The sequence below is a fragment of the Electrona antarctica genome (assembly GCF_951216825.1).
Source record: "Electrona antarctica genome assembly, chromosome: 13".
NCBI lineage: Eukaryota > Metazoa > Chordata > Actinopteri > Myctophiformes > Myctophidae > Electrona > Electrona antarctica.
In genome coordinates, this window is record NC_136794.1 from 5,262,268 (window position 1) to 5,275,663 (window position 13,396).

Below are 13,396 nucleotides of genomic sequence, written 5' to 3' on the forward strand. Positions count from 1 at the left end.
GATCATGTGCATGGCCATGGGGGAAAGCATGACTATTGACAAACAAAGTATTGGTTGACTAGATGGACGATGGAGAGGGCCACTATATTTCCACTCTCACTCCAGAGGGCCACATTGCATATTACTGTCGTAGCAAAAATAGCCGATCTACAAGCTCAAAATGTGTCTGCTATATTTGAATTGAAATCCTGAATAATGTTGTGCTATTTTTGAATTGGAATCATTTTGTTTAATTTTAAATACATTTAGTTATGTTAACTTTATGAACTAAATACAAATGCATTGGACATTAAAAAAAAGACAATAAACATTTTAATACTAGTCATTAAGCTACATAATATATGTTTGGAATTGTAACAGCTGAAATCAATAATATATCAGTATTCTGATATTAACCTGCGGCCCACATCAAGTGATGGTGGGGGCCGCATGTGGTATAGGACCAAAACGACCTATTAATCGATTAATCGACAATGAGGGGTCAGTCAGCCAGATAGCCACACAAAGGAGCAGCACAATCTCGTGTTGAGTCTGAGGTTCCGGTGGGAGTGTTACAACGGTAGACAGTATTACACATTAATTTGTACAAGCATCTGTGTCAAATGTCAAATGCATCTGTTCTGTTGCATAATGTAACAGTAATAGTAGGGGGGTATTGCATAATGGACATGGGAACTAGACCAATGTGAACTTGTGAAGCCAGTGACAGTAGTTGATAATCACCCATACATGTTGTAAATCATGTTGTATAATAATAAAAAAAGAAAAAAAAAGAATAAAAGAATAAATAAAAATCAAACGTGTAATTAATTTGGGCCTGTCACGAGAACGTATAAAGAAAAATCAATAAATCGCTTAATTGTAGTTTGTTGCACATGACATGACGGAGTGGGTGACCAGCCAGTGAGCGGGTTGTAGTGGGGCGGAGTCGCTGCCTCTTGCAGCCAACCCCGAAACGTGGAACACAAATAACTTCCCCATAGGACGGCTTTAGTGTTTCTCATGGAAATCAGCTTCTGGCAAACTATAGATCTCTCTCTCCAGTCTCCACTACACTCCATGGTTACCAATACCATGACCAAGCGTGAATAATAACTTACCTAGATCTAGTGGACTGGAAAGCGCGATGAAATTAAATGTAAGCAAATGGGCATTTTGGCTACCTGCCTTTTCGTCTTTACGAGGAGGAATGTTGATCTTCTAGCTGGGTGGGTTTTTAGACTCGGTGGTTTTCGGGGCGGTTTAAGCCCACCACAACAACATCGAAGAATTCCCTGTTGAAGTTTACCATAAAACTGCAATGCAAATGGAGGTTCACGGGAGGGCAGCAGCAGGAGGACCAGCGAACGGCGTGCTGGACTTCTCGCGTCTGAGTCTGAACAACTTCAACGTTGACAGCGTCAGCGAGGAGAGGAAAAGGGACGCCAGGCAGCTCTACTTGAACTACAACCAGCTCACCTCCCTGCCCGCCTCGGCGTGCATCTTCTCCAACCTGGAGTTTCTGGACATCAGCAACAACAGCGCGCTGTCGGTCATATGCGAGGACATAACGCGGCTGGGCAAGCTGAAGACGCTGCTGGCCAAGAACAACCGCCTGGACGAGTTCTCGCTGCCCAAGGAGTTCGGCTCCATGCAGCTGGAGGTGCTGAACTTCAGCGGCAACCGCTTCGAGGAGATCCCGCTGCAGTGCACCAAGCTGCGGCGTCTGCAGTCGCTGTCGCTCGGTGGCAACAGACTGAAGAGCATACCCGCGGAGATCGAAAACTTGACCAGGTACTGTCTTTGATTGATGCATTTGTTAACAGATTGGAGAATTACAGTACATTTCAAGCACAACCTCAAAACAAAACTGTTAACTGTGGACGACACCATAATAAAGCATTACAATAGGGCCCATGTTCAATTCATCATAAGAACAGAGAGGGATCTTCACAAGAAACACACACACACACACACACACACACACACACACACACAGAGGTCAGAGATTATTATTATTTATTTTTTTAATCGAGTATGACTTTTACTTATAACTATTATGATGTATGCAAATGTAAAAATCGATACAAATACATCTATGATTAGTATGATCTTGGTCTTGATCCAGGCCGGGATAGCTTATTATACATGATTGATGCACCCACATCAGGGTAAGGTGCAACTAAGACCAAAGTAGCCTGTTGCATCAGCCAGACAGCCACAACAGCAGCAGAGCAGGTGGCTGTATAGTGAGTGTCCGTGACATTGCAAACAAAGTAAACACCACAAAGTAAAATCCACTCTTATCAGGTTAATTTGTTTGCATTTACTGTGCACCTGTTTATTTTACTCCAGGGCTCTCTGTGTGTGTGTGTGTGCGTGTGTGTAGTACACATAACATTTTAGGATTATAAAGAAATGGAAGGGCATGATATGAATATGAATTTCCATGTATTTATTATACATTTTACTTTGCACTTCGACACATGAAGAGGGAACCTTTGTGCACCATATCCATTGGAAGAAAGAAACTATCAGTGTACCATTTGAGTGCAAATCCTTATCCAAGTAATTACCCCACACGTGTGTCGTCATCTGTTGCTCTGATAGCTATCCTAGATTGTATCTGGGACAGTTGCTGCTATAAACATACCCATCACAGGAAATGAGTTCATCTTGCACTCGGTCTGGTGAACGCTTCAACACAACCACAAATAACAGCCGAGCTAAACATCCATTCAAACAATGCAAGTTTGTGTACATGTGTGTGTGTGTGTGTGCAGTCTGATAAGAAACTGGTCGTGGCTGGTTGTTTGTCAGGGGTTTGTCTCAGAGGCACTTGACAAGTACAGGTCATGTTCTACTTGCCAAAAGGTCATGCCCACTTGCCCCGAAAAGTAAATTGTCCATAATAAAAGTATGGGTAAAATTTGAATTACCGTTCAATTTAACACTTATTTTTTTTATTTTTTACTTTCTGGGGCTGTGTGATAAGAAATGTCATACCAATTTGTTTTTATGACAAATACCTCCTGTATGAATATGACTAAGGGTTCACAGTTGTTGTTTTATATTTTTAAATGTAGCAACAGCGAAAACAGCATATTATAGGTAAACCAAACGGTGCTCTTTTTTTTACATTCCACTCTGGTGTTGTGTTTATAGATGGTTGCGTCCAACTCTCAAAACGATTACTTGCCCGGTCGGGCAACCTGAACGTAAACTCCACCTGCCCAAATCTTTTATTTACCTGGTGTACTTTAGCAGGTGGCCATCCTTATAGTGTCAAGTCTGTCAACCCCTGAAAAGTGTGAGGTACTTTGATCTGAGGGTCTTGAGGTTTGACCTGCTACTGCTAAAGCCATGATGACGATAAGATAGGCAGATACATTTAAGGGCGATGGACTGTGGACTCCTCATTGCAGGAACAAGTTTGCTTGGACTCAACCAACTGCATAACTTGAACACCATATATCAGCAGCATCTTCTACCCCTCTCTGTCTCATAATTTGTGCATTTCTGCTGACGAAGGCATTGAGAGGGTCCTAAATGGCTCCTTTCCCCCTGGACAGAGCAGGCTTGCTCAGGCACCAAGGACAATATAATAGCATCCTCTCTCTCAGTTGCTGTGGTCAGCAGTTCCACTAGGCTGACAGCTTGCTTTCACTGACCATCCATCCAGTCACCCACCCCTCCTCTCTCTCTCTCTCTCTCTCTCTCTCTTGTTGACTGTGACTCCCCTGTCCCTGCTTCATCCCTGCTACTACCTCTTTGAGGATTGTGTGCTACTTGTCCTCAATATAGGTAAACTATTGACACTGTCCCTGTGCATTTGTGCAACACGGGTGTCTGATTAGAACACGTTCACACCGGTGCAGAATTATCAACCCATAGCTATGGAACCTCCACCATCACCTTGCATTCACACACAGGCTAGTGCTGCCAACGAATATTCCATATTCGAATGAATATTCGAATGTCAAAAATAAAAGAATAATCAAATGTATTAAATTAAGATTCGAATTAAAAAAAATAACAATACAATTGCTGTGAGTTCTGGCGAGACTCTGCCACGTAAACTAAAACATTATACAAAAATTAGGCTATTAAGATAATTATGAATCATTCATTTGATCTCGCAAGACTCAAGAGCGCATTTCTCAGCACCAACCGTGGCCCATACAGGACCGGACCATATAGATAAAGGAAGAAAAGGTTTTACAGCATGTCAGGCTGCAATATTCATATCTTATTCATATTAAAATCATATACATTCGACATTCGAAATTTGTTCGAATCCATGTGGTGTTTTAAAAGGAATATTCGAGTGTCATTTTTGGCCAATTCTGGCAGCACTAACACAGGCTACCCGTGGCTAGATGCAATGCTGTGACACTAACACCCCCATGTGGTATGTGCTGTGTGAAAGTGTTTCTCTGGTGTCTCTTTTTGCCTTTTAAAAACAGTTTGCTCAGAAGCTCAAGCCATTTCTTTTTGTAGATTTATTTATTTGTCATCTTAAAAAAAGTTCTGAAACATTATGTCGGTTGATTGATTTATCCACTTAGTTCAATTATACCAATTGTTATTTGTATTTTATGTCGTGGGTAAGCCTGATTAGACACCTGCACAACAAGGTACAACTTGTTGTAAGGATTGTGCGTTTGTGGAAAGAGCAACAGCTGACCGTGTCTGTAGTGCACCCCCCCCCCCCCCCCCCCCCCTCTCCTCTTGAGCTACAAGTAGCCATACAAGTACAGTAGGCCATACAATAGGAGCCATACAAAACCATTTGGTATTATTGAAGGGGAGAAATCATAAAGTTTATATGTCTATCTTTAGCTGTGTAAATAATATATAATGGTTGAAACTGAACAGAAGTAAAACGCCTTAGACCGAGACTCAGTGCTCAGTGCAATTAAAAAGCAAACGTTTCGGGTCCTAAGACCTTCGTCAGTGCTATAGTCTTTTTCTGTCAAAGCTTCCCTTATGTTTTTGAGAACAAGGCGAAGAAAGGCGCAACAGTTTTCTCAGTGCTTGAAACTGAACAGAACCATGTTTTGACCTACCCGACCTCATCTTGACCCTACACAAAACATATACAGTATTATTACATGTATAGAAGCTTGATATAATACTCTCTCTCTCGCCTTTGTTGTTTTTCCTCGTAGTCTTGAGCTGCTGTATCTGGGTGGAAACCTCATCACGGCCATTCCGCCAGAGTTGGCCAACCTGCCCTACCTCAGCTACCTCGTTCTGTGTGACAATCGCATCCAAAGTGTTCCCCCACAGCTCACCAGGTAACCACAACACACGACCATCAGCATTTCACGTTGATCACGTGATTAACATATTGCAGCTACACTTGACCCGACTAGGATGGAGAAGCTTGTTGGATCATCCTGCCAACTGCACGATATCTATCTATCAAAAAATAGTAATAATAAGAAAGAAAAAATGCCACCTGTCTGTGCTAGCTGTTCTCATCTTGTAGGTTGAAAGCGGTAGGCATTGTATGTAGTGCACTGCAGTAGTTCTCAAACTTGTTTGGCTCAGGGCACATCACTATTTCATCCACGCCACCCCTGAATTACATTGTTGTTACTTTATAGAATACTACATTTATGTCATATTACAGTAAAAAATAAATAACTTTATACTTGTTTAACCATGCACTTGAACCCCAGAACCCCTTTTCTTCAACCAAAAATGGCAGATCCACAAGCTCACAATGTGTCGCAACTGCCCATCGTGTAGATCTGTAGTTTTTGGCATCATGTAGTTTTTCTGCAACAAAATTAGGTGTAAATTAAAAAAGAATGCCCCAAGTAAGTGCAACTCACAATGTGTCGCAACTGCCCATCGTGTAGATCTGTAGTTTTTGGCATCATGTAGTTTTTCCGCAACAAAATTAGGTGTAAATTAAAAAAGAATGCCCCAAGTAAGTGCAACTCACAATGTGTCGCAACTGCCCATCGTGTAGATCTGTAGTTTTTTGGCATCATGTAGTTTTTCCGCAACAAAATTAGGTGTAAATTAAAAAAGAATGCCCCAAGTAAGTGCAACTCACAATGTGTCGCAACTGCCCATCGTGTAGATCTGTAGTTTTTGGCATCATGTAGTTTTTCCGCAACAAAATTAGGTGTAAATTAAAAAAGAATGCCCCAAGTAAGTGCAACTCACAATGTGTCGCAACTGCCCATCGTGTAGATCTGTAGTTTTTTGGCATCATGTAGTTTTTCCGCAACAAAATTAGGTGTAAATTAAAAAAGAATGCCCCAAGTAAGTGCAACTCACAATGTGTCGCAACTGCCCATCGTGTAGATCTGTAGTTTTTGGCATCATGTAGTTTTTCCGCAACAAAATTAGGTGTAAATTAAAAAAGAATGCCCCAAGTAAGTGCAACTCGGGTCTGTTTTATTAGTATAGAGGGTTTAAGTGGTTAAAGTGATATTGATTAATTTCAAATATTACAATGGTATTCCGCGGCTCCCCTAGACTTGCGTAGCACCGTCACAGCACCTAGGGTGTCATGGCGCCCACTCTGTACTGTACTGTACTGTACTGTACTGTACTGTACTGTACTGTACTGTACTGTACTGTAAGGGTACATTTGTTGAAATTCTCACAACATGGCAAATAGCAAATATTAAAAAGGGTATCTTTGAAAAACAAAAAAGGTCCCGCACACTGTCAGATACTTGCCAAAATGTTGCTCTTTATTGGGTCGACGTTTCGGTCGATTAGACCTTCATCAGGACAGACATCAATAGCAAATACACATCTCCCCACTTATGCACACGTCAGCCTCATGAATGTGCTGTGTCACAAGAGCCTCACACTCACAGGTGTCAACAGTCATGGTGAACACAAAAACTGCTCATGACGGAGCGTTCCGCCAATTAGAATCCAACCGGCAACTGCTCCTGGCGGAACGCTCCGTCGCATATGCTTTATTATTGATATCGAACGGGATCGCTGTATTATTTTTTTCTTTTTGCTTGGACTTAACTTCTTCAGCGATCCTAGACCGGTTTCGCGCCTGCACACTGCCGTTCACTTCTTGTATACAGGGCTGAATAAAAAGCGGAATAACTCAAAATCTACGGAGCTCTCCATGGTTTTGACAAAACGTGCAATGTTCGGAGGTCTTTTCTGGTTATCCGGTGATCCTGATTGGAACATTGGGCGTTTTTCTAGAGCAAGGATGGCCTCATTGTAGCTCGCTAGCATTGACGCTAAATATTTAGCATCTAAAATGGACGCGCATCACACTAAAAAACAAGTACATCCCGGTCAGCAGTCAAGTGTTGGCTCTTGTGTCCACCAGGTGGCAGCGATGCGGTTAAATCAGGGGTTTTCAACTGATTGTGAACCAGGGGCCAACACCCTGACCCTGAAATCAACCTGGGGACCCCTGTTGTGTTGGGTGGGGAATCTGCTTTTGTAACACTTGCTATGCATCCCATGTGTATACATTCCACTGTCTCAACCAATGGTCCATTGACTACTAATAATTTCCTAATAATAATAATGACTCAACCAGGCAATCCGGTGCACTTCTAACCCCTCTTTGAGATTCTTACTCCCTTTTTCTGTTGAATTTCTTGACCTCCAATTTGTCGGTAAAAGACTACATGGACGTCATCATGGGTCACCGGGTCATTCAGTTCACGGTTTCTCAACTAGTGGAATGACATTATTTTTTAAAAAATCAACAAATCCTATGCATTACTAAATGAATGGTCAGGGACCACATGCAATACTTCCAGGGACCACCAGTGGTCCACGGACCACCTGTCGAAAACCCCTGGGGTTTAATGATTCAAGGACCTCCCCCATAAATGTGATATCAGTGCTTTCCCTCAAAGTCATCTTTGTGACTGGTCTACCTCACCTGACTCATTACACATGTACATATCGTTGCTGTCGGGAGGAAGCCTCATAACTCAATTTGTTAGGTTTTTGATATTTTTTTGGCACAAATCAGTGCTATTGAACACCCTTTACGTCTTTGTGTTGTTTCGAAAATATTGAACCAATGGAAAGTAGTAAAAAGTGCTTTGGACAAAACCTCTTAACTCCATTGGACCCTCAAAATGTCTGCTAAAGCAACTAACTCCACCATCTCCCCCTCTCATGGAAGTAATTGACAATATATAAAGTTACAACACCAACTTTGATGAGGCTGTATTGCTTTGTTTTAAAAATATAAGGTTTTCTTAATTTCCTAAAAAATATATATTGTTTTCATTTCCTGAAAAATGAACATTTTGGAGCTGCAGAGATATGATGTATAACAAAGTTCCCCATCTCTGACCTCCAGGCTTCATTCGATGCGTTCCCTGAGTCTCCACAACAACCTGCTGACCTACCTGCCCAGGGAGATCCTCAGCCTGGTCCACTTGCACGAGCTCAGTCTCCGCGGCAACCCGCTGGTGGTGCGCTTCGTGAAGGATATGACCTACGACCCTCCGTCTTTGCTGGAGCTGGCGGGCCGTACCATTAAAAGCCGAAATATCCCCTACTTCCCCCATGAACTGCCCTCCAACCTTCTGCACTACCTTGACCTCGCCAGCAAATGCCCCAACCCCAAGTGTGCCGGTAAGATGTGTTTTATTTATGGTAGTAGATGGGTGGAATCGACTATTGGTTATTTATGAACGCGCTTCCTTCCTAGGGTCTCTAGGGGCAATACGCTCATTGAGTTTGAAGTCGATTGTTTGGGGCGGTTCTCGAGATGTGCTAAAGGACAAATTCACTCACTCACACAGAGATTTTAATGAATTTACAGTACATACGAGCGTAGCGGTGGGCTCGGAAGGTCTGAACAACCACCGATCCAACTGACTTCACACACTTCACTCCCTGTTGTCCTCGGTGCTCTAGAGCGTCGCAGTCCCGCCCCCTCGAGAGACCCGGAAAATAATTCCATGTTCATTTTCCTCATAGACTTTTCAAAAAGTATTTATTTAAAGACGTTTATGTCACATCATGACAATAAACACAATGTTTTGAGCCAAACAAAGAATTAGAAAAGAAAAAAACGGCAGGTTACAACACTTTTTTTGTTGTTTTTATTCTTTGTAATTATTTATTCGGTCCAAAATATTGTGTTCGTTCGTTGTCATGATTTGTCACGACTCGAGTTGGCTTAGCACGACGCTTATAAGGTCTTTAAATAAATACTTTTTGAAATGTCTATGGGAAAAATGCATTGGGATTTATTTCCTGGGCCTGGCGTCGTCATGAAAGGGGTGGCGGGACTGCGACGATCTATTGTGCACCGAGTTTGAAGTCAACCGATTGGGGCGGTTCTTTTTTTTTTTTTTTTTTTAAGATATTTTTTTGCGGCTTACGCCTTTTATTGGTTTTTGAAGGGACAGACAGTAGGCTGACAGGAAACGGGAGAGAGATGGGGGAAGACATGCAGTAAAGGCCGTGTCGGGCTCGGGAGTCGAACCCGCGGCACACTGCGACTGGATTACCAGTCGGGTGCCCAGACGGTTACGCCACCGCCTGGGCCGGGGCGGTTCTTGATATGTTCACTGCCTAGTAGTGATTCCTATCATGCAACATTGGTGTTAGTTACATTCATGCACTTACACCTCCCCTTTCTCTCTCTCTCTCTCTCTGGCAGGCGTTTACTTTGACTCGTGTGTGCGGCACATCAAGTTTGTGGATTTCTGCGGGAAATACCGGCTGCCCCTCATGCATTACCTGTGTTCTCCGGAGTGCACCTCCCCTTGCAACTCTAATCCCCAGAGTGACGCAGATTCGGAGGACGAGCTCAGCGTGCCCGCCGACCGCCTACAGAGGGTGCTTCTGGGATAGTAGGAGAGGTTGGAGGTGCCGCCACACCTTGGCATCACTTCAGCCCGGTCTTTTCGATCGCATGTTTCGTTCAAACATTTCTGAAGAAATTAACTCGAGGCATATTAACAGCCTGTTGGCATACTGTGTGAGCGCGCACACACGCACAAATGCAGGTGCACATACAGGGTGCGCACACAGTATTTACTTAGTTGTGTACTGGTGTTGCACACCAAACCTCACAAGGTGTCACGCCGACACATATCGTGAGCTTTTTTAGATCGGACAATTTTCGGTGTGCCACACTGGTGCGCGACTAAGTGTAACTCAGACTGTACATGAGCCCAGTGCACACACTAAAAGACAAAAAGAAATAGGTGCTATACTGTGGTTTGAAAACCACATTACATGCCTTTTAATGTGGGGTTTTCTTTCTCTGCCGTTCACTACATCTCTGTTCAGGAGAAATGGGGGGGGGGAAATAATTTGTTTCCCAAATCCCCAGCAGCTCTAGAAGCTCCGTGACTCTCTTCATTCCCACAAAGTGTTGGCCTCGTTGGTCAAGCATTGGAAGGGCAGCAAACGCAAACCTCATGGTCAAGCATTGGAGGGCAGCAAAACTCTTGGTTGAACTGTGAGGCTGGACTTGCTGTCGGAATTCTCTCCCTTTTTCCAGGGACGGGAGAAGAAAGAAAAGACTGGGATACAAATAATGCAGATACAAAACAATGCAAGTGCAACAATGCAACTCCAGAGCTTGAAATCCACTGGGTGGTTCCTCTTGTTCATCAAATACTTGGCATTTCCTGAGGATGGCGACACAACAATGTTTTCGTGTGAATTTCATTAAGTTAATAAAGCAGGGATGATTTGAGTTAAATATGTAGAGATCTGCACTACAGTATGCTCTCTGAATAAGGATCGCTAAACAACCTTTTAGACGTCCTGCCATCCTCTACGGCTACGCTGACGGTTCTGTAGTCCTGTTGTGTTCTAATCGGAGCAAACTATGGCCAAACTAGGACTTTTGGTGCAGCTGGGCTGCCCCATGATAAACCATGTTTATCTCGGCTAAAATGATTACCGGTGTGTACCACACAGATTATCAGGATAGACTAATCATGATGTGAAACTTGCCTATGGTGCAAAATGTATTCTCCATTTTTGTACTGTGCACAAGAACTGTGTATGGAGAGGACCAGGGTAGACCATTGTACAATAAAATACACCCATTCCCAGTGGAATCCGCAATACAGTAGTAGCTCAGTGGTTCCCAAAAACTGTGGTGTGTGCACCCCCTTGTGGTGCGCGAGCGCCTTCTAGGGGGGGTGCGAGACATGAAAAGGCTTAATGGTACAGTGCTATGGTTTTATTTTAAATATATTAACATATTATGCCAATATATGGCAAGTATATGCAGAATATAGCACATGCTGCATATATATGCCGTATTCAGGTTCATGTGCATATATGTGGATAAATAGGAAATATGTCTCTATATAGCTTATGCAATTTATATTTTCATGTGGGGGGGGGGGGGGGGGGGGTCAGCTAGGTCGGGAGGTAACGGGGTGCATGACCAAAATGGTTTAGGAACCGCAGTGCAGCTGAACGAAACGTAATGCTTGCCACTTGAGTGTTTGTTCAGGGTTGAGTTTTCTCTAGACATAGTGATGGTGTTCTCACCTCGTGGCCCAATCAGCACAGTTTTTTTTTCTTTTTAAGTGGTGCGTCAGCTCTCCCAAAAGTGACTCAGTCATAATAAAAGAAGAGCGGAGACCTTGCAGAATTGACTCATCGAAAACATTTGCATCTTATTGTGTCAGTGGAGACGTTTTTTTTCCGGAATAAGCCACGCTCGACTCTTGAGCATCATGGCCTTTTTCATAGCCAGTATCACCTGCGTGGCATTGAGAATGGATAGTTTGGAAATCGAAATATGCCAGTGCCAATACATATAAAAATGCTATTTGATTGAGACGAGTGGCAGGCTTCATATTTTATTCTCTGGACACACAAACTAAAAATCTTTGGTGCTCAATGTTTTCAGGAATTGGCATACAGCTCCTGTTTACTTCCAATTGGAAGATTCTCAATTTTCCAGCTTTTTCCTGCTTCCTCTGTTCCTGATCACATGCCTTCAGGCTTTTGTGATTGTTCGTGGGGACAATGCCACCCCCCCACAGGCAGTGTGCGTCAAGTTGGTATAGAACCGGAAGAACACAGAAGGTCTTTATGGAGGGCCCTAAATTTAGATATTAGAATATACTCCTTTTGTTACAATAGTGCTTATAGTAGAGCTGTTTATGTACTTACTAAAGTGCCTTACTGATGAAAGTGATTTCTGACATGTAGAAATACACGAATGTGATATTTGCACCCTGAAATGTGACTAATGTTAATTCTATGCATTTTGCCTTTTAAAAATTTTTTTTTGCTTTAACATTCTTAACCACAAGGTGAAAACAAAGCAATGTGTTGTAACAAAACTATATCACTATGTTATTATTGCCAACATCACAGCTACATGTTTTGTGAAAGTGGTTTGCTGAATAGATACTGACAATTATATTGGGATGTACAGTATTCATTTTGTGTACTTTTTTTAAAACTTAATATATCTAGACTGTACACTACAGTATAATAACAATAAAAGGTTGATTTAATCACTTTAATAATAACATTGTCATGTAATGTTTTCTGCAGTGGTGGAAAGTAATTTGTATTTTTACATGAGTACTGTACTTAAGTACAATTTTGAGGTATTTGTACTTGAGTATTTCCAATTTCCAGTACTTTTACTTCTACTCCACTACATCTCAGAGCCAAAATGTGTACTTTTACTTCAGTACAATTATTTGAAAACTTTAGTTACTAGTTACTTTACTTACTAGTTAGAAAACATACATTAACCACTTCAACCCTATACATTTCGGCCATTTGAAAATAGCAGATACAAGCTCACAATGCGTCGTGACGCATTGTGAGCTTGTGAAATGGGACATTCCGCAATATACTTATAAAGTACTTTTATTTTGTAGTACTTTAAGTACATTTTGATGCTGATACTTTTGTACTTTTACTCAAGTACATTTTCTTTTTTTTAATTATGTTTTTATTTTGTTCATTGTGTACAAGCATAATAATGAACATAATGAGCACTTGACCACATGTGGTGCACAACGAGCACAAACGATTGTAATGCACTTGACCACATCATGTGGTCAAGTGCATTACAATCGTTTGTGCTCGTTTCTCTCAGGTATATTTGTTCTCAATGGTGACCAAAGTTACAACATTTTATTTTTTTCTTTCCTCTGGAAAAAAACAAAAACAAACAAGAAAAACAAAAGACGAACATCTGGGCAGCTCTGAAGGAAAAGGGGGGAAAGGAGACGCTTTCACAAACTTACATTACACTTATTTGAAAACAAATACAGGGTCATACATTCGGCAAGATACAATAAAAGAAAGGAAAGGAGAATGATAAATAAATAAAAATAAAATAAGAGTAGAGAGAGGCATGGGATGAGCGATAGCAACACAATACTTTGTTTTCCCTTATTCAGCAAAAGTCTGATCGGACAGGTGCGATATATTCAGT

The 13,396-nt window shown here is 42.0% G+C and overlaps 1 protein-coding gene across 1 annotated transcript; it reads left to right on the top strand.

The window, feature by feature from the left end:
• The first annotated feature begins 995 nt into the window (after positions 1-995).
• On the top strand, positions 996-12,219 carry lrrc58b (leucine rich repeat containing 58b). The gene is made up of 4 exons (XM_079519032.1): positions 996-1,773; positions 5,151-5,279; positions 8,306-8,583; positions 9,620-12,219. Exons 1-4 carry the CDS (start codon positions 1,301-1,303, stop codon positions 9,811-9,813), a joined length of 1,074 nt encoding a protein of 357 aa, XP_079375158.1. The 5' UTR covers positions 996-1,300; the 3' UTR covers positions 9,814-12,219.
• Positions 12,220-13,396: the final 1,177 nt, after the last annotated feature.

Coding starts and splice junctions, on each gene's coding strand:
- lrrc58b (XM_079519032.1), top strand. CDS start 1,301: ATGCAAATGGAGGTTCACGGGAGGGCAGCAGCAGGAGGACCAGCGAAC. Junction 1,774..5,150: donor GAGATCGAAAACTTGACCAG/GTACTGTCTTTG, acceptor TTTTCCTCGTAG/TCTTGAGCTGCTGTATCTGG. Junction 8,584..9,619: donor CCCCAACCCCAAGTGTGCCG/GTAAGATGTGTT, acceptor TCTCTCTGGCAG/GCGTTTACTTTGACTCGTGT.